This window comes from Macrotis lagotis, chromosome 1 (genome assembly GCF_037893015.1).
Source record: "Macrotis lagotis isolate mMagLag1 chromosome 1, bilby.v1.9.chrom.fasta, whole genome shotgun sequence".
Lineage (NCBI taxonomy): Eukaryota > Metazoa > Chordata > Mammalia > Peramelemorphia > Peramelidae > Macrotis > Macrotis lagotis.
Genome location: NC_133658.1, coordinates 863120007 through 863139497, shown reverse-complemented (window position 1 = coordinate 863139497; position 19491 = coordinate 863120007). Strand labels below are relative to the sequence as shown.

The window sequence follows — 19491 nt, the reverse complement described above, 5'->3', positions numbered from 1 at the left end:
CACTTTCTTTAGTTTCCTAGCCCAGATATTGTACCTTAGAACTCTGGTCTCATTAGCACCAAACTCAACAGCTTCAGAATTGAAGAGCTACAAGCAATAGTGCCAGAAAGAGTCAGACTGAAGAGAGTACTGAAAATGTGGGCCTGGGGGCAGCTAGGTGATACAGTGGATAGAGCACTCTTGGGCAAATCACTTAACCCCATTGCCTTGCAAAAACAAACCAAAAAAAGAAAAAAGAAAATGTGGGCTTGGCTAGAGCAGGGGTGGACATATCCCAGATGTCAGGATACTAGGGCCATCTGATCATCAAACCTTCTTATTTGGGTTACAGCCTTATTCCAGATTTCAGAAAAATGTTTTTCTGGTTCATGTACATTTTATGCTTATAATGCCTTGAAAATGAGTTTAAACAGACCCAAAACAACAAACCCAGTAGTAGAACTTCATGGAGATAGCAGTGAGAGGTTGCCTGGGATCTCTATGGGCAGGATCCAGTTGTCCCACCTCTTCCAGTTTGGGTGTGGGCTGTGTCCCCCCAGAAGGCAGGGATGGAGAGGGCAAGGAGAAGAAGAGAGGGACAGCCAGGTCAGGGGAGGGAATGTGCCTTTACCTGTCCTATATATATTGCCTGTGAAGTACTAAGGCCAGTTTTTGAGCCTTTCTAGACAATCATTTGAGACCCTTTGGTAAAACCTCATTGATAATGAAGTTCCCTGAGTTTCCACCCAAGGTGTGTATTTGTCTCCCTAATTTGAGGGCTTTTTTCTTGTATCCAGAGCAGATTTTTTTTGGGGGGGGGAAGAGGTCCCCATGCAGAAAATCAGTTCAGCATCTTTAAGAGGCAGCACTTTGGCTCCACAAAGCAGTGATAGCTTGGATTAGTGAAAATTTCCAGGGAGCCCAGTAGAAGGTCCCATACCCAGAAGACCATTAATATCTTTTTTTTTTAGGCTTTTTGCAAGGCAACGGGGTTAAGTGGCTTGCCCAAGGCCACACAGCTAGGTAATTATTAAGTGTCTGAGTCGGGACTTGAACTCAGGTCCTCCTGACTCCAGGGCCGGTGCTCTATCCACTGCACCACCTAGCAGCCCCAAAGACTGTTAATATCAAAAAGCAGCATGAAAAGCCTCACTGCTTCTGGGGCTACAAGCATCTAGGAGGGAAGGGAAAGGAGGAAGACAGAAGTCCTATGATCTCTCTGAGTAATCATCCTCTAGAGGAAAAAACTGAGCCAGGGAGAGGAAGAGACCTGCCAGGGTCCTGCAGAAAGTTAAGGACAGAGCCTGGTCCTAAAGCCAGGTCTCCTAACTCTTGGTTCTCAGGGCTCCTGACTGAGCCACCCTGCATAAGATGGGTGAGTGCAGACCATCAGGACCACATACATGTATCCGTTCTATTCAGCCCTTTCTCTGGATGTGTTACCCCAGGTGCCTTCTATACGGAAAAGCTGCCAGGTCCAAACAAGATGGGACGTATCGTGGTTCTCAACACTAATCTGTATTATAGCAACAATGAGCTGACCGTTGACCTGGATGACCCAGGGAACCAGTTTCAGTGGCTGGATGATGTGCTGAACAATGCATCCAGAGAAGGAGAAAAGGTAAAGAAATGGTTTCCTTCTCCTCGATCTGAGGGTGGCAGCCTACCCTGGCCTTCTGCCACCTCCTGACCTCTCCTTCATTCAATAAACATCTCCTGAGTTCTGATTGTCTGAAAGGCTCAGGATTCCTTGGGAAGGTGGAGAGGTTGGTCTGGCGTCATTCCTCTGTGGTAGCCAGATAGTGCAGTAGGCAGGCGGTAGGCTTGGAGTCAGGAAGGCCTGAGATTGATTTCTGCCTTAGATACTTGCTGGTTGTCTGACCCTTGCCAAGTCACTTAACTTTTTTTTGTCTCAGTTTCTTTAACTGTGAAATGAGAATAATAATAGTATCAGCCTCCCAGGATTGTTGGGAATCCCCAACAAGAAAATACATATTATCCTAGGTATTAGAATCCCCTTTGTTAGGGAAGCTCCAATTTGAACCACAATAGGAATCTCTTTATCATTTCCATTCTATGTATCTACTTGAGGACAACTCTAATTATCAGAGGCCTTTTCAAATATGTAAAATATGGGTTTTGTGATCCCCAATAAGGGGTCCTCCAGGAATGGAAGAAGCCCATCCCTCTTTCTGGCCTTTCAGGAGGTCCAGGATTTCAACAGACAGAGATGAAGGGGATGCAGGAAGGAGCGAGGATCTCTCTGAGTCTTTCCCTTTGGTAACCTGGAAAGCCCAAACCCTTTCCTTTGTCAGGTGTATGTCATTGGCCATGTGCCCCCTGGCTTCTTTGAGAAGACCCGAAGCATAGCCTGGTTCCGGCCCAACTTCAACCAACGCTACATGGAAATCATCAGGAAACATCATCACGTGATTGCCGGACAGTTTTTCGGTCATCATCACACTGACAGCTTCCGGATGTTTTATGATGATGCAGGCAGGTGTCCAATCCTCCAGGGTGACTTAAAACTGTATCTTCTCCCTTTTTCAAGTAGCCTTTCTTCCCAAACTGCAGATGTTTTTGGCCAGTGAATTGTCACTTGGTGGATCTCTTGTTCAGTCATTTCAGTTATGTCCAACTATTTGTGACCCAATTGGAGATTTTCTTGACAAAGATACTAGAATGGTACCATTTCCTTCTCCAGCTCATTTTACAGATGAGGAATTGAGGGTTAAGTGATTTTCCTGGGGTCACGCAGTTAGTAAATGTCTGATGCTGGATTTTAACTCAGGTCCTCCTGATTCCAGACCCAGCCCTCTATCCACTGCAACATCTAGCTGCCCTTAGGACTCAGGAGTCTCCTATATTTTATACCAAAAATTCAAAGGCCTTTTATTTGTGGAGCACCAAGTTGAGTGATAGGAAAGATACCCTGATCAAATAAGATTTGAGTCCATCTTCCTAGAGGATGCAGTCAGATAGAAGAGAATAAGACATAATCTGTAGAAATACATACTGGGTATGAGTTAAACTGCTCTGGAATACAGGGACAGAAAGTCATTACTATCTGGAATGGGGCTACCTGAAGGACTTTAGCATCTGAGGAAGCATGTAATGGATGAGCAAGTTCAATAGGAGAAGTCAGGAAGAGGGTAATTTCACCTCAGAGAGTAAGAGGAGCAGAGGGATATATATGGGGGCGGGGGTTATGAGTAGTTCAGGTTGACTGTCATTTAGCACATATAGAGAGGGCCACTGTGACATAAGACTGGACAAGAAGAATGAGAGAAAAAACAGATTTTGATTAATGGGAAGTAGAGTCAGTGGGATTAGATTTGAGACATCCTTGAATATGTTAAAAATGTTGAACTGTGCTCATATCTGCCTTCCTCTGTAAAGGTGACCCCATCAACGTCATGTTCCTAGCTCCTGGGGTGACTCCCTGGAAAACAACACTTCCTGGAGTACACAATGGAGCCAATAATCCTGGGATCCGAGTCTGGGACTATGATCGAACCACCCTACAGCTTCAGGTATGCACAGGCATGACCTCATCCAAAATTTAATAAGCATTTGTTAACAACCAATTGTGTATATGTGTATGTGCTTGTGTGTGTGTGTGTGTGTGTGTGTGTGTGTGTGACACCAGCTGTATGCTCAGGGCTGAGGATGCAAAGATGATAGTGAGAAACAGCCTCTTCCTTCCTGGAGCTTACCTTCTATTTGGGGAGGCAATGTATAAACAGACAAGTAAATCTAAGATCACTGGAGGATGGGAATGAGGACACTCAAAACTGGGGGCATCAGAAGTTTCCACAGGAGGAGGTGAATGTCTTGAACCTCCACCCTGGAACTCTAAATAGAAAGAATGAGGAGGTTGTGCCTTCCCAGCCTAGGAGACAACTTGTGCTGAGACACACAAGCAAGGGGTAGAATGCCACACTCTGGGAATAGCAACTAAGTTAACTAGGCTGGAACATGGATTACATGAAATAAGGAGGTGGGAGCCAGTGGTGAAGCACCTTCAATTCTAAGTTGAGGAGTCAGTGTTTTATTTTAAAGCAGTAGGGAAACCCTGAAGGCTTTTGAGCAGGGAAATGATGTGATCAGACCTGTGCTTTAGGAAGACTGTTTATCAGCTTTGAACTTCATTTGGAAAAGGGAGAGATTAGAAAAGGAGACTAATTAAAAAGCTGTTGCAATAATCCAAGAAAGGGATAATGAGGGCCTACATTAGGACAGTAGTCATGTGAGCAGAGAGACTGGGATGGATATGACATATGTGGTAAAGGAAGTCTCAAAAGGCCCAAGTCATTGTCTGCCTTCTTCATCTCATGCAGAAAATGAGTTATAAAATCTTGTTTTTCCCACCACCGACAGCATCTCTCATCCATCAGCTTTGGTCTGTTCAAACAATCTCCCTTTGGGGCAGACCTTCAATCCATCTCATCCCCCAGAAGGGACTGATAGTGCTTCAGCAGGAACTGGGATCTTTGAGAAGCAGAGCAAAGGGCTGAGGTGGTAGCTAGATGAACACAGCTGGAGGTCTCTTGAGGGGTGACAGGTAACAAGATGGATTGACTTCTTTGGTAGGGCTTGGCTCTACCTCCACAAGCCATAACCCTCCCTGCAGTGTCTTAGCAAATGGGGCCACAAATTGTTGAAGCCAAAAACAAAAAATGAATAAGGCTGCAAAATACTTCACAGTATTTGACCAATATTTTGGTCATGTGCCACTTGTGTTTTGGCTTGGTGGATGGCATTCTGGGGCTGAAGTCAGGAAGGTTGGGGTTTAAACTCAACAAAGGAACAGACTTCCCTCAATATCTTAATCCTTTAAAAATGGAGACTGGTGGTCTGTAGGGTCCTTTACTAGGGATGGAGAGGTGATGAACTGATTAAACTCTCCCTAAGAAAATTCTTTTTGTCTCCCATTTATCATCACCTTTCCAAGGGGTAATATCAAAAGATCTCTTAATAATTCTAAAGAAACAAAGAACCAGCTTTTTGACAAGTTTCTACAAGTGGAAGGAGTAAATTTGGATTTGGGGTCCAAAAGTCTGGGTCTGAATAATAAGAATGATAATGATAATAACAATAATAGTAATGATAGTGCCCCTTACTCCCTGTCTGCCTGTGAGTCAATTTTCTGCTTCTGGCCTCACTTTCTTTCACTCCAAAATGAGGTTGAGGAGGTCTTGGAGGTCCCCTCCAGTTCTTCTAGTCTTTGTTCCAGAGGCAGTTGTTGGTGTATGTATGGTGGTTAGAACTTGGATTTTCACATCTGCCTCAGTCACTGCCCTAAGTGACCCTTCCCGCCCCAGCAAGACCGTGAACCTTTGTCTGCCTCTGTTTCCTCAAAAATGAGAATAATAACTCTTAACTTCCAGGGATGTTGTGGGAATGTAATTATTTATATAAATAAATAAATATATTTATATAAGTAAAAAATTAAAATGCTAACAACAGTGCCTGGAACCTAGAAAGTAGTTAATAGACGGGTTCTCCCCTTATCCCAAGATATTTAAACCTGGGCTTAGAGTGGGAGAGAGTAGGCTATGGAAGGCTTTAAAAGCCAATAAAAGGGGGCAGCTAGGTGACACAGTGGATAGAGCACTGGCCCTATAGTCAGGAGGACCTGAGTTAAAATCTGGCCTCAGACCTTTAATAATTGCCTAGCTGTGTGGCCTTGGGCAAGTCACTTAAACCCATTGCCCATTAAACAAATTAAAAAAATTTTTAAAGTCAATAAAAGGGGGGGGGGTAGCTAGATGATATAGTGAATAGAGTACTGAACCTGGAGCCAGTAGGACCTGAGTTCAAATTCAGCCTCAGACACTTAATAATTACCTAGCTGTGTGACCTTGGGAAGTCACTTAACCCCATTGCCTTTCAAAAACCAAAAGAAAAAGAAGAAAAAAATCAATAAAAGGGTCTCATGTCTGATCCTGGAGCAACAGGGAGATAATGGAGTTTATTGACTAGGAAAGCAACATGGTCAGATCTATGTTTTCAGATCAGTTGGTCAGCTGACTAGAGGAAGACTTCAGTGGGATTAGCCCAGACATGAAGTGCTGAGGGCCTGGGCCTGGTGGGGGTGGTCAAAGCAGAGAAGGGGGTTTGTAGGAGAGATGAAGGTAGAAATGGCAGACTTGACCACTGATTGGATGAGGGGTTGGAGGGTAAGCATAAGGAGAGTAAGTGGTAAGGGGAGGACTTCTGGGTTGGTAGTCTGGGCAACCCCACTTCCTGTGTCTTGGCACTGTGCCAAGAGCTGCTCTTGGAATGAGAAGAAAGATACTCTAGTGGAAGATGGAGGCATATGAAAGATAGAAGGCAAAAGAGAGTCCCTGGGGTGAATTGAACTTGGCCTGGCTGATCCTAGGAGGGCCTGAAGGCCTTCACTGTTTTGTGGATGAAGGATGCAAGCATCAGAAACAAAGGAAGACTAAGAAGAGTGCCAACAAGACCATGATTAGTAGGGAATGTGGGAAGACTGAAACCAAGTGTCAAACAGATTTTTCTGTAATACATGAGGCTCTGTCAGCCAGTTTTTTAGCAGCATCCTGAACCAATCCAGACTGATTAACATAGATTAACATTCTACGTGCAGAAACAGAGGCCTCCCTTCCTGGTTGTCAGTAGGTCCAGGCCCTGTGTGTTTTGTGAGGGTACAGCAGAGAGGGAGTCCAGCTGATCTTGAATGTGTAGGAGGCTTTTGGCTATATACTCAAGACTTTCCTGGAGGTCTTGTGATAGCTGCTCAAAGTAATACAGAGAAGTTGTGATGTCTCCTACCCCTGTGCCAGAAAGGATGCCTAGAGCCATTATGGCACAGCAGGAGCTCTTTGGTACCTTGCCATGTGTCTTGAGGGTTACAGGAAGGAACTGGTTGGTAGGGGCTATCTCAGTGGGGGTAAGAGGGAGATCGGGGAACAAATACCTGTTGAGTTGGTGGGGAGACATCTGTGCGCAGCATTCCCACAGAGGAAGAAGATCCCATGTCCTCTCAAGCATATACCAAGATGGAGAGAGAAGAGATGAGCCAGCTCATTCCTCTCCCTGTGCCAAAGGGAAAGAGAACCTTCAAGGGCTAGGCCTGGCATGCATTGTAGAGGGGGGCATCCTGCTTCTGGCTCAGTCCAGCAAAGTTTGGTTTGTGTCCACTAGCATGCTGTGGTTGCTGGGAAGCCTAAAGCCACCGCGTTGGGTTGATTCTTTCAGCATTAAGTGCTTTTGAGGCAGGGGAGGAGGAGAAGAGGAGTAAAAGATAAGGGGAGGGGAGGAGGAGGAAGAGGAGATGGAGGTAGGAGAAGAGAGGGAGGAGGAGGAGAGAGCTAGTCACTCATCAGGTTGCTGCTCTTCTCGGCCCTTCAGGACATGGTGACCTATTATCTAAACCTCACCCGTGCCAACCTGCAGACCCCAAGCTGGGAGAAGGAGTACCGACTGACCGAGGCCTTCCAGGTCCCGGACGGATCAGCATCCTCCCTGCAGCAGGTGCTGGACCAGATGGCCCGGGACGGCGGCGTCCTGCAGAGATACTACCGCTACAACTCTGTCAGTTATGACTCGGGCCCCTGCGAGCCGGCCTGCGGCGCCGAGCACCTGTGTGCCATCAGGGAGGTGGACTTTGCCAAGTACGAGCGGTGCCTGCAGGTGGCGGGCTCTGCTTGTGCCCGGCCCGGGGCCCTGGCCCTGCTCTGCCTGGCCGCGGGGCTTGGCCTGCTCGGAGCCCTGGTGCCCTAGGACAGCGGCGGGGCCGGGGCGGCCCTGCCAGCCCGCGCTCACCTGCGTTATCCCCCCGGGCAGGAGCCTGCTTTGTCTTGCCCCCACGTGGTCACGGTACACCAATAGGAGCTCTTCGGGCTCTCCTTGTCTCAATGTCTCATCATTATCTCATCATCGTCCCGGGGTTCAGGAGACCCAGGCGGCGCGGGCGGAGCCCCCCATCCCCGGACTGCAGGCTCATGCCCCGCCGGTGCCCCTGCCTGGCATGCCCCTCCCGTCCCCCAGGGCTCCCTGGCTCCTTCGGCTCCCCGCTAAAACTGCCTCTTCGTGCGCCGACTTTGCCCCATGTCTGGAACCTTCCCTGGTCACTCTGCCCGTGGGTCTCGGCCCCCAGCTTGCAGGCTCGCAGTCTCCTGCGCATGGCCCCTCCCAGCCACGGCCGACCCCCGTCTCCCCTGCCCCCTGCCCCGGGCCAGGCCCGGCGGGCCCCCCCACGTTTCATAAAGTGTTCCCTAGGGAAGGCTGGGGGGGGCGGTCTGGGAATCCACCCCGGGAGACAGGCTCCGCCCAGTTCCGGGAGTCCCCTAGCAACAAGTGACGCCTGAGGAGGCCCCGCCCTCTGGGGGGAGGGGCGAGTGATAGCTGGTCCCACCCCCGCCTTCTCCTGAGGCTGCAAAGGGGGCGGGGCTGGGTCCTAGAGGGAAGGGGAGGGGGAGGGAGAGGAAGGGAGGACGTCTTGGCGGGGCGGGACAGAAGGGGCGGGGCGTTGTGGGGGGTAGGAGGAGAGGGGGCGGGGCTAGGAGGAGGGGAAGAGGGGCGGGGCTAGGCGGAGGGAAGGGGGCGTGTCCCGGCACGGATGGGAGGGAGAGGGCGGGAAGGGGTGGGGCGAGGCGGGCCGGGGCGGCGGGGGCGGGGGCGGGGGCGGGCCTTCCGCCGCGCCCGCGCCCGCGCCCGCGCCCGCGCCCGCGCCCGCGCCCGCGCCCGCGCCCGCGCCCGCGCCCGCGCCCGCGCCCGCGCCCGCGCCCGCGCCCGCGCCCGCGCCCGCGCCCGCGCCCGCGCCCGCGCCCGCACCCGCACGTCCTCCCCGAGTCCCGAGCCCGGTGCGGGCGGCCGGAGCGAGCGCGGCCATGGCCGGCGGCCCGCGGGCCGGGCTGCGGCTCGACCTGTGGCTGACGGCGCTGGGCGCGGGCGCCTTCCTGCTGGACCTGGGCGCGGACGCCTGGGCCGCGGGGCAGTACGCGCGGCGGGGCCGGCCGCTCTGGGCCGCGCTGCAGCTGGCCTCGCTGGGCCTGGCCTCCGCCGCGCTGCAGCTCTTCAGCTGGGTCTGGTACCGCGGGGACCCCGCCGGCCTGCACCCGGGGCTGCCCCCGCGCCGCTCCCTGGCGCTGCTGCACCTGCTGCAGCTCGGCTTCCCGCACAGGCAAGTGCGCGGGCGCGGGCGCGGCGGGAAGGGCGGGTTGGAATCCGGATCTTCCCGCCCCAGGCCCGGCGCTTTATCCTTCCCTCCACCCGATAGAGCCATGTGAATGCCACGTGGTGGTGACGCTGGTGGTGGTGATGGTGGTGAGGATGATATGATGCTGATGGTGATGGTGATGGTGATGGTGGTGATAAAATGATATGATGGTGATGATAGTGATGATGATGATGGTGATGACGATGGTGATGATGGTGATGATAGTGATGATGATGGTGGTGATGGTAGTGATGGTGGTGATGATGATATGATGCTGATGGTGATGATGATGGTGATGGTGATAAAATGATATGATGGTGATGATGACGATGGTGATGATGGTGATGATAGTGATGATAGTGATGATGATGGTGATGATGGTGATGGTGGTGAGGATGATATGATGCTGATGGTGATGGTGATGGTGATGGTGGTGATAAAATGATATGATGGTGATGATAGTGATGATGATGATGATGGTGATGACGATGGTGATGATGGTGATGATAGTGATGATGATGGTGGTGATGGTAGTGATGGTGGTGATGATGATATGATGCTGATGGTGATGATGATGGTGATGGTGATAAAATGATATGATGGTGATGATGTGATGATGATGATGGTGATGACGATGGTGATGATGGTGGTGATGATGATGATGGTGGTGATGGTGATGATGATGATGATGATGATGGTGATGACTGCACCCAGGCTCGCCCATCCAGAATCGGGCCTGATGCCCTTTGCCCGAGGCCATCTTTGTCCTCCACTTTCTGACCCCAAACCCAGGCCTTGCCCTTGGTGGGTTTGAGTAGATGAAGCTTCCAAGGATTCTGAGCTAAAGCGTGTGAATGCTCAACCCTGGGACTAAAATGGAAGCCCCGGAAGGGGACGCCTGCCCCGGGGAGCTTATTTTTTTAGGGGAGGGAGGAGCCTTTAAAGGCTTTCTGAGGGATCTGCCAAACCCAGAGGAGGCCAGGAAGTTGCCTTGGTTCCTCTGAGGGTGGATCTGAAGTCCTTAAGAACAGTTCAGCCTTAGTCATTCTCCCTCTCATCCCCTCAGAAGAACAGTGACTTGCCCAGCATCTCACACCACCCAAATGCACCAGCCAGGACGTGGACTTGAGGCCGTCTCTTGCTGCCCTCACTCTAGAAATAATATTTCTTATTCATGTGGAATGTTAAAGCTGGAACACACTTCATCCGCTTTATCCACTATCTCCTGACCTAGTGAGTCAGTGGGCCAGGGATTGCCTATATCCCCCATGGCCTTCCTAAGCTCTTTTCTAGGAGTGGGCACTGCCCTGCAGGCCTATTCAGCAGACTCCCATTTGTGGCCTGGATGTTAGGTGCCTTCTGCTCTACAGAATTACAGAGACTTTGGGGACTTAACTACAAATTATTAATCATGGGGCCCTTGGGAGCAAAGAAGGTTGAATAAAAAAATGTGATAGTCCCTCCTGCCTATGGTGCAGCCAAGGACCGGAACATTTTATATTGTGGGCTTTTACTCAAATCCACTTTGTTGGACCCTGGGCTAGGTGGAGACATTTTTTTGGCTGATCAGGTCTCCTTGTGTCAGGGACAGGTTTGAGGTCCCATTCTGCTATTCCTTTATTCTGTCATCTTGGGCAGACCTTTCTCCTCAGTGAGCCTCAGTTTCCTCACATCTGTTATAGGACTACGATGCCTGCTCCATCTCTCAAAGAGGGCTCTTGGCAGTGGTTGATGATTGTGAGGAGTCCGTTACACAGTAGGTTTTTAATAAATAAATGCTTGTTGGTTTGAATTGAAAATGTAGTAAAACTGTAAAGTTGGAATTATTCCTGGAAGGAAGGAGCCCTCCCTGATATCGCATGAAGGTAGGAACCCTTCATTTATAGGCCAAATGGGTCATGGCTCCTGAGAGAACCTTGAAATTCAAACTGATGCATTTTTTATTTAAAAACTCAATAAAAGGGGCAGCTAGGTGGCACAGTGGATAGAGCACCAGCCCTGGAGTCAGGAGGATCTGAGTTCAAATCCGGCCTCAGACACTTAATAATTACCTGGCTGTGTGGCCTTGGGCAAGCCACTTAACCCCATTGCCTTGCAAAAACCTAAAAAAAAAAAAACCCACAATACAAACCAAATTAAAACCGTAAAGAGTTGTCCATTTGCTCTGTGTCCCCTTCCCAAACTGAATTTGTTGCTTTGATGATTGGTCACCTTTCTGAATTGTCTAGAACAGACCTGGAAAAATCACTTTGAGAACACTTAGGCTCAGGATGAGCTGGGGCTGGAAATTGAAAATAAGGATTGCAAGCAGCTTTGGTATTTTTTTTAAACCTGACAGGTGGTTTTTTTAAATTTTTTTGCAAGGCAAATGGGGTTAAGTGGCTTGCCCAAGGCCACACAGCCAGGTAATTATTAAGTGTCTGAGGCCGGATTTGAACCCAGGTCCTCCTGACTCCAAGGCCGGTGCTTTATCCAATGCGCCACCTAGCTGCCCCCTGTAGGTTTTTTTTTTAATTTAGCCTCATATTTTATGTAACCCAATTTTTAGTTCCAGTAGTAGATCAAAGGTGGACCAGACCTGTGAGCTGCTGGAGTGAAGGCAGGTTGCAGAACATTCTGGATTTCTAGCTGAAGAGATCTTAGAGGTCATCATCCCTTTCCCTTCCTTTTAGATTAGACTAGAGAAAGCAGATGCTGAATTCTTTCTAGGGCCAGAAACTGCTAAACCACAGGGATAGGCAAGTAAAAAAAAAAAAAAAATAGTACCTGCCCACAAGGAGCTTACCACTCCTGGAGACGGAGCAGCTTTCTAGAACAGGCGTGGAAAAGTAGTTCAGACAGCAAGAGAAGAGTAGAGTGGTTCAGTGGCTAAGGAAATGGACTATGTGATCTGGAAAAGGAGAGAGCTGAAGTCCATGACTTTTAAGGTCCTTTCCAGCTCTAAGTCTTAGATCTTAATAGTAGAGATAGTATTGAAATCTAGGTCTTCCTGTTACAAGCTCTGTGATATACCCCTTAGACCAGCCTTTTGTTTTTTCTGTTTTCTTTGCCAAAGAGGAACAAGCTTTGCCAGGAAAGGACCGGATAGAAATATTCAGTCTTAAGGACCTGGATGCCTGCTATAAGTTCACGTGACCAGACCCAGACTGCTTCTAGGATACCTGGCTGCTAGATGGCACAGGCACTGTTGGTATTATATTGAAAAGATCTGAGAGAATGGGACAGACCCCCAAGGAAGGTCTGAAGAGCTGCCAGTGTCTGGCCCAAGGAAGACAACGGAAGCTGCAAACTGTAATGACTTTAACCTTCAAACCTGCTGAGGTCTAGAACTCCCTCTTGGAGGGATGGTTAGTGAAGGGCCAGAGAGCCCTCATTTAGAAGAGTTTGGGCTACCCCAGCCTTATTCTCTTTCTTAACAGGGTGACTAGACTGGTCAGTCTGGGGAATGCTATAGATAGAGCTCATCCAGATTTTACCAAACATTAAGACTGTCTCAGAGGGCAGCTAGGTGGTGCAGTGGATAATTCACCAGCCCTGGAGTCAGGAGTACCTGAGTTCAAATCCAGCCTCAGACATTTAATAATTACCTGGCTGTGTGGCCTTGGGCAAGCCACTTAACCCCATTGCCTTGCAAAAAAAAAAAACAACCTAAAAAAAATTGCCTAGCTGTATGAGCTTGGGCAAGTCACTTAACCCCACTGCCTTAAATAAATAAATTTATTAAATTAAATTAAAAAAAAAAACACTGTCTCGTGCTGTTGTGCTGTTCCTGAGATAGTTCTGTGACTTGGAAACTGGTTGGATTAAACTGAATGCATTCCTCCAAAGGAAGATAATACTTGTAATTCTTGAGAATTGTACTTGTCTTGGGATACTTAAAAGAAACATATTTAGAAAGAGGGTATGAATTTAGGATTACTATGAGAGTGATGAGCCATTTGCCAGTATTTTATCTAATGAGCCAGAGGAAGGGAGAGTACTTAAAGGGTCTTTACATACATAAATCATGAAGGGATCTTGCTTTACTTGATATTTCAGTTAATGAGGGCTGCATTACTATAGGGACAAAGGGAGAGAGTGTAGTTAAAGGGCCTGGACCTAAAATAAGGCTTGAAGTGCTTTTTTCTACTTGATACTTACGCTGCAATTAGAGGGAGTGAATTGAGAGGCAAAGGGAATAAATGGTTCATGAAGTGATTTTGATTTACATGATATTTTAACTCATGAAATTCTATGTCTTAGAGTACTGAAAAGAAGGGTGAGGTATAAATTATGATTTAATGTTATTTATGATTCTTAAGAAGTGTATTTCTAATGGGACAGAAGAGGGCAATGTACATGGAGGGGCTATGAGGCAATGTTACTTATCAATCAACCCTTGAATTGTGCTTCTATCAGGACGGATAAAAGTACTATATTTTGACAGAAGGGTTGAAGGTACAAAATAGGGCTGAAACAATAAAGACATAATATGTAAATTTATTAAATATGAATGTAAATATGCAACTTTCACCAGATTCTTTGCTGCTATGGGGAAGGAATAGGAAGAGAGACTAGTAGAAAAATGTGAAATTCATAAATTTGTAAATGATGAATGTTGAAAAACTATCATTGCATGTTATTGGAAAAATAAAATAAAATTTCAATATATAAAAAAAAACCTGGTTGGAGGATTCGGTCTACTTGAAAGGACCACTCCAGAGACTGCATTTGTATCTCCAGCACACTGTCTGGACATAGGAAGAGATTTTTAAAAACGTTTATTAATTGACCTCTTGGCCCTGTGCTGCCATTTTTTTTTTTTTTTTTTTTTTTAGTTTTTGCCAGGCAATGGGGTTAAGCGGGTTGCCCAAGGCCACACAGCTAGGTAATTATTAAGTGTCTGAGACTGGATTTGAACTCAGGTACTCCTGACTCCAGGACTAATGCTCTGTCCCCTGCACCACCTGGCTGCCCCTGTGTTGCCATTTTTACCAATAATTTGAATAAAGACAGAGATGGTCTGTGGTCAGTTCTACAGATAGCACAAAGCTGTAGGTTAACATTCGGTTAATAGATTTGACAATGGATTCAGGGTCTAAAGACTTCTCATGTTTTGTCTTTCCATCCCTGCTGTCTTGTATGTAGTAGCCATTTAGTAAATGACTGTTGGATTTTTGGCAGGTGAGAACAAAGGACCAGACTGCATGAGATGAAATCTAAAAAGGATAATAAGATGGAGTCTTACGTATTTGAGTTTAGTAAATTAACTTCACAAGTACGGGATGGAAGAAACACAGCAATTCAGTGAAAAACATCTGAGGGTTTAGCAGACTCCATGCCCAAATGCGTCTAATAGGGTTGAGAAATCCGAAGTATTTGAGGCTGCTAGATTAGGCTCAGGTCAGAGGATCCTCAAGTAAAGGATGATGGAAGTGTGCTTAACAGGCCACACCACTGGAGTCCTGTGTTCTCTCCTGGGCAGTTGTAGACAGGGCAGCCAGGATGGAGAGATGTTTAAACTGAAGAATAAGAGCCTGGGGACAAGTTGAGATTTAACTGTTGAGGAGGGAACAGATTTGTCCTTGGCCCCAGATTGCAAAACCAGCCCCATGGGGTGGGTAGAAATTGCAAAGGGAATTGATGCAAAGAAAAATCCCCCAAATTAAAGGCTGTTTTTAGCTTTGGCCATTTGGAATAGCATCAAATAAAGTTAATGCTCATTTAACAAGAACTGCCTTTCTGTTTTCAATGACTAATAGACAATCATTTATTATCAGGTTTTTTGTTTTTTCTTGAATAGTGTGAGATATGTGCACCAGAAGGTTAATTATCAATTCATTGGCTCCTCTGTGGGCAAGTTCAGGATTAAAGCTAGTGTTGCCTGTCCCCAAATCTGTTCAGTGATTTGAGAGGCTCCCCTGGGCAGGTAAAGCTGGCATTTGAGCGGTTGGCTTTTTGCATGTCTCAGACCCCTTTAGTTTCTGGTGAAATCTATGGGCTCTTCATAATAGTAACTTAAATGCATAAAATAATCTACTAAGGATGCCAAAGGAAACTGATGTCATAGACCACAGCGCCGTTGAGGTCTAATTCTGCCCCTATTGGTGCCCTGCCAGGTGTGTCCAGGCCTTGAAAGTGGAATTTGCCTTGTGGAGGCAGGAGGAGCCCTCTGAATTTGACCTCGAATATGCCAGCTTCATTTCCATGGATATCAGCATGTTGCGGCTGTTCGAGACCTTCCTGGAGGCCACACCTCAGCTCATCCTGCTACTCCACATCACCTTGTCTTTGGGCAGGGTAGAATATTATCAGTGTGAGTGCTGGCCCAGACCCTGTCCTGGGCTGGGGGTGGGGGCAGGAGGAAGGTGGCCCCGGGCTCCAGGGTAGGGCTGGCAATAGGCACCATGTTTCAGGGTGGGAGAAAATGTCCCAAAGTTTATTTTTGTTTTTGCTTTTCCAGTGGCAACTTGGGAAGCAAATCCTCAGGTAGATGAAGATCTCATAGAAAACACATGGTCTGCCTAAATGTGGGCTTGGCAAGGTCTGGGAGGCTGGTTCAAGGCCAGGCAAATAAGTGGGGTTGGATGTGGGGCAGAAACAGCCCCAGGCCAGAATCTGGGTCTCCCAGGTAGCAGTGGTTTTGCTTGTTATTATCTGTATCATCTGGGATTTGTTTCCCAGGGTGACAAAGCAAAGATCTGCTCTTTCCCCTGCACCCAAATGCTCCCTGCCAAGAGAGGGGTCCCAGGCCCCCCAGGCCTCTGGCAGGCTTTTGTAAAAGGATGGGATTCATTGTTGAAAAGAAATAAACAAGTAGTTATTAAATATCTTTTCTGGTTTGGGGAGCAATTGGGAGAAACAAAGAGAACTCACAGGCCCTGGCCTCAGGAAGCTGAGATATACGGGTGTCCCCAAAGTCTCAGTGGATTTCATAGCTTCTGGCCACCCTAAGACTTTGGGGACCCGCTGCATACAGAATAAAAACAAGGTTGTTGTTAGGGGGAGGGCCCTAGCAGCTGGGGAAGAGCTAGAATGGTGTTGAGTAAGAAAAGTATTGCCCAAGTTGCGTTTGGATGGAAACTAGGAGTGCTAAGGAGTGGAGGCGGGGAGCAAAGGCTCAGAGTTGGGGGGCCGAGTTTGAGGAAGAGGAAGGAGGCAGTGGCAGCTGAAGTACTGGGGAGCAATGCTAGAGAGGGGGTGGCAGTAGGCTGTCTCCCCTGGGGGGAGAGTCAGCAATGTGACTGCTGATTGGTTGTGGAGGAAGAGGGCATGAGAAGGGTGCTGAGGTTGCATCTGGGGGTGCCGGAAGGTACCCAGACCCGCATCCGGGGCTCTGGTTTTAGAGGCAGACTTTGAGATGCTGTGACATCATCCTGCTGCTAAGTGTCCCTCTCCCCATCCCCCACCTCTCAAGCCCAGGGCTGCCGGTATATCCCTCCCATCCAGTAAACCCCTGGTGTTCCCCATGAACTTCAGGTCAGGTATGAAGCCTCTTGGACCCGGTCCTCCCTCTTGGTCTCCAGTGTCCAGTGACGTGGCCTCCCAGCTCCCGTCTAGACTTCCCATCTCCCAGCTCCAGGCACTTCCCCTGCTGATAAGCCTCCCCTGTGAGCGGGCACCCAGTTTATCCTGCTAGATCCTACTTGTCCCTGTGGTTTTTATGAGACAGGGAGCTCGTGGTCTTTGTACTCCCCCCCATGCTTTGCATTTAGTAGGAACTTAATGAATGTTCACTGACTTAAGTTGATGTGAAACTCTGGCCAGACCTGCCGGACAGAAGGGCTTTGTGGCGTGGGCTCACTCCACTAGAGCCGTGTGTCTACGTGTGGCCTCTCAAACGGGTCGACATCTGGAGGAAGGGATCTCAGGAGAGCAGGCAGCAGGACAGGGGATCAGACCCCCCTAGGCTCCTCCAAGGCCCTGGCCTAGCAGGCACAGCCAGCTTTCTCCACTACAGGGCAGATCTTTTTGGCTCCAGTAAATAATGAAACAAAACCCAAAGGAATTGGTTGCTCTTTGGAGGGAGGCCCCAGGCGTAGGAAATCACAGGTCTTTCGACAGAGTTTGACAGCACAGGGTCAGGGCCTGGAGATGGAGGGGCAAGGGTGCAATGTGCAGCTAACTCACGGGGGCATTGTGGGGTAGTTCATATTTTTGACCTATTTAAATGGAACCGTTAGTCATGGGTACAATGAAAAAAATGTATTGTTCTGTTATGTTTGACTCTTCCTGACCCTGTGGCCCATATCATGCCAATGCCATCGCCAGGAGTTTTCTTGGCAGAGATAATGAAGTGGGTTGTCATTTCTTTCTCCATTAGGTTAAGGCAGAAAGAAGTTAAGTGACTTGCTGAGGGTCTCAGGCTGGCAAGTGTCTGTGGCTGGATCTGAACTCAGGTCTTGCTGACAGCAGGCCCAGCACTCTAGCCACTTGGCAGCTGTCATCCTACAAAGTCTGGGAACCTCTACCTTCGAGTAAGGGCTTAACCTTCCAGCTTCCATCTGAGAAATGGCCTGGGACACCCACCAGGCATGGGGGGTCCAGGGGCAGCAGGCTAGGGCTGGGACCAGGTCAGGGTCTAAAGAAACCAGAGCTTACTCCATACTTCCTGCCTCTCCTTTCTTCCCAACCCCAAGGGAGACCCTTATGAGAAATGACCTGCTTGGCCCTTCAGGGGGTCACAGCCCCTCCAGGGACAATCCTGAGGAACACTTGTCACAAAGGGATTTGCAGTAGGGGGAGCTGGGTAGGAGCTGACCCATCCAGGGGAGGACCTCCGGTGGGTGGGGAACTGTAGGCAGGTTTTCTGGGACTTGTCTGCCCTGTGTGGCGAGTCCTGTCCTCAGTCACCTCATCTGGCAGCCCGAGCTGCTACCGCTGCCAGTCTTATCCTTAGGGTTGTGGATCCAGCTCACACCTGCATCTTTGCACTTTGCAGGGCTGGGCCTGGGCACCTCCTTCGTCTGCATCGCGTGGGCCTTGCTGGACTATCACCGGGCCCTGCGGAGCTGCCTGCCCACCAAGCCTTCCCTGGGCTACGTCTCTTCTGCCGTCTACTTCCTCTGGAACCTGCTGCTCCTGGGCCCCCGCATTGTGGCGTTGGCCCTCTTCAGCACCATCTTCCCCAGTTACTTGGCTCTGCACTTCCTGATCCTCTGGGTGGTCCTGTTGCTCTGGGTGTGGCTGCAGAACACCGAGTTCATGCCCAGCGCCTCCTCCGAGTGGCTGTATCGGGGTACTGTGGCTGTCATCCTTTACTTCTCCTGGTTCAACGTGTCAGAGGGCAGGACTCGAAGTCGCAGCATCATCTACTTCAGCTTCCTCACGATAGACAGTGCCCTTTTGGGCGGCACCTGGTTGGCAAACAGTGTCCCTCTCCCCAGCCCCTCCCTGTTGCCCTGGCTGCTGCCTGGGGCTGCGCTCAGCTTCCTCCTGGGCCTGGGGTTGAGAGGGGCCTACTATCAGTGGCTGCACCCAAGCCGTCAAGCAGCACCCTTGGATGAGGGCGATGGATTTGCCCTCCAGGACAGGCACCAGAACAGTCGGATGGTCAAGCTCTCTGATATCTTCTTCCCCAGAGCTGCCCCTGCCAAGAGTGAGGAAAATAATGGTGTCCTCCAAGCTGGGGAGGCAGGATCGGTGTAGACAGGAGTCTGTCTCTGGATTCTCAAGTTCATGGGGTCTTGACTTCAGATTGGAGAGGGGAGGAGTGTCAGAAGCTGTGCCCCACAGTTTAGTTGGAAGCCAACTGGGGGTCTCTGGGGTTGCTCTCCAAGTCCAGAAGCCCCCGTGGCCTTAGCAACTCTGGTGTCAGCAGGGATCACAGGGAGGTGGGAGGAAGGGGGCAGTTTGCTTGGACACTGCCCATGGCCGACTAGGCCTCTCACCTCCTGCCACCAGGAAAGGCAAATTGTTAAGAGCCATTTGAAGTGCCTCATAAGCTTCCAAAAAGGACCAACATATTCCTCCTTCCCTGGAGGATTTTTGTCAAGAAGACACTTTTTCTTTGTCCTGTCATTTCTTCATACATCCCATCTCCAGCAGAGGGAAGAGATGCTGCTTCCGTTCAGGACGGAGTTTGATTTCGTTTTTCAGTGTTAAGCGAGGTTTTATTAAAACCTGTGAAATCTACAATCTCAGCCTCTATGTTGCGCCAGTCCCAAGGCAACTCAACCCTCACCTTACAAAGCTCTAAGGACAGACCCAGGCAGCAGGGTCCAGTGTCCTTTACATTGTTAGAAAGGGGCTAGGGAAATGACCAACTGAAGGAAGAGGCTCTGCCTGACTCGGGAGCCGACCATCCATGCCACAGTCATTTCCAAACCTGTATCCCACAAAGGGAC

At 49.1% G+C, this 19491-nt stretch overlaps 2 protein-coding genes across 2 annotated transcripts in view; both read left to right on the top strand.

Moving 5' to 3' along the window:
- Positions 1-7881, top strand: part of SMPDL3B (sphingomyelin phosphodiesterase acid like 3B) — a 31485-nt gene extending 23604 nt beyond the window's left edge. The window contains exons 5-8 of the mRNA XM_074217960.1: positions 1428-1600; positions 2295-2475; positions 3379-3512; positions 7357-7881. Of these exons, the coding sequence (XP_074074061.1) occupies positions 1428-1600; positions 2295-2475; positions 3379-3512; positions 7357-7728 (860 nt within the window). The 3' untranslated portion in view covers positions 7729-7881. The remainder of the gene's footprint in view (positions 1-1427; positions 1601-2294; positions 2476-3378; positions 3513-7356) is intronic.
- Positions 7882-8837: 956 nt separating this feature from the next.
- On the top strand, positions 8838-19282 carry XKR8 (XK related 8). Its single transcript, XM_074216676.1, has 3 exons — positions 8838-9130; positions 15265-15461; positions 18087-19282. Exons 1-3 carry the CDS (start codon positions 8838-8840, stop codon positions 18791-18793), a joined length of 1197 nt encoding a protein of 398 aa, XP_074072777.1. The 3' UTR covers positions 18794-19282.
- Positions 19283-19491: the final 209 nt, after the last annotated feature.

Bases quoted from the DNA above. Each gene is read 5' to 3' on its own strand.
- XKR8 (XM_074216676.1), top strand. From the start codon at position 8,838: ATGGCCGGCGGCCCGCGGGCCGGGCTGCGGCTCGACCTGTGGCTGACG. The intron at 9,131-15,264 runs GCAAGTGCGCGG...GTGCCCTGCCAG, and splicing joins CAGCTCGGCTTCCCGCACAG to GTGTGTCCAGGCCTTGAAAG. The intron at 15,462-18,086 runs GTGAGTGCTGGC...TGCACTTTGCAG, and splicing joins CAGGGTAGAATATTATCAGT to GGCTGGGCCTGGGCACCTCC.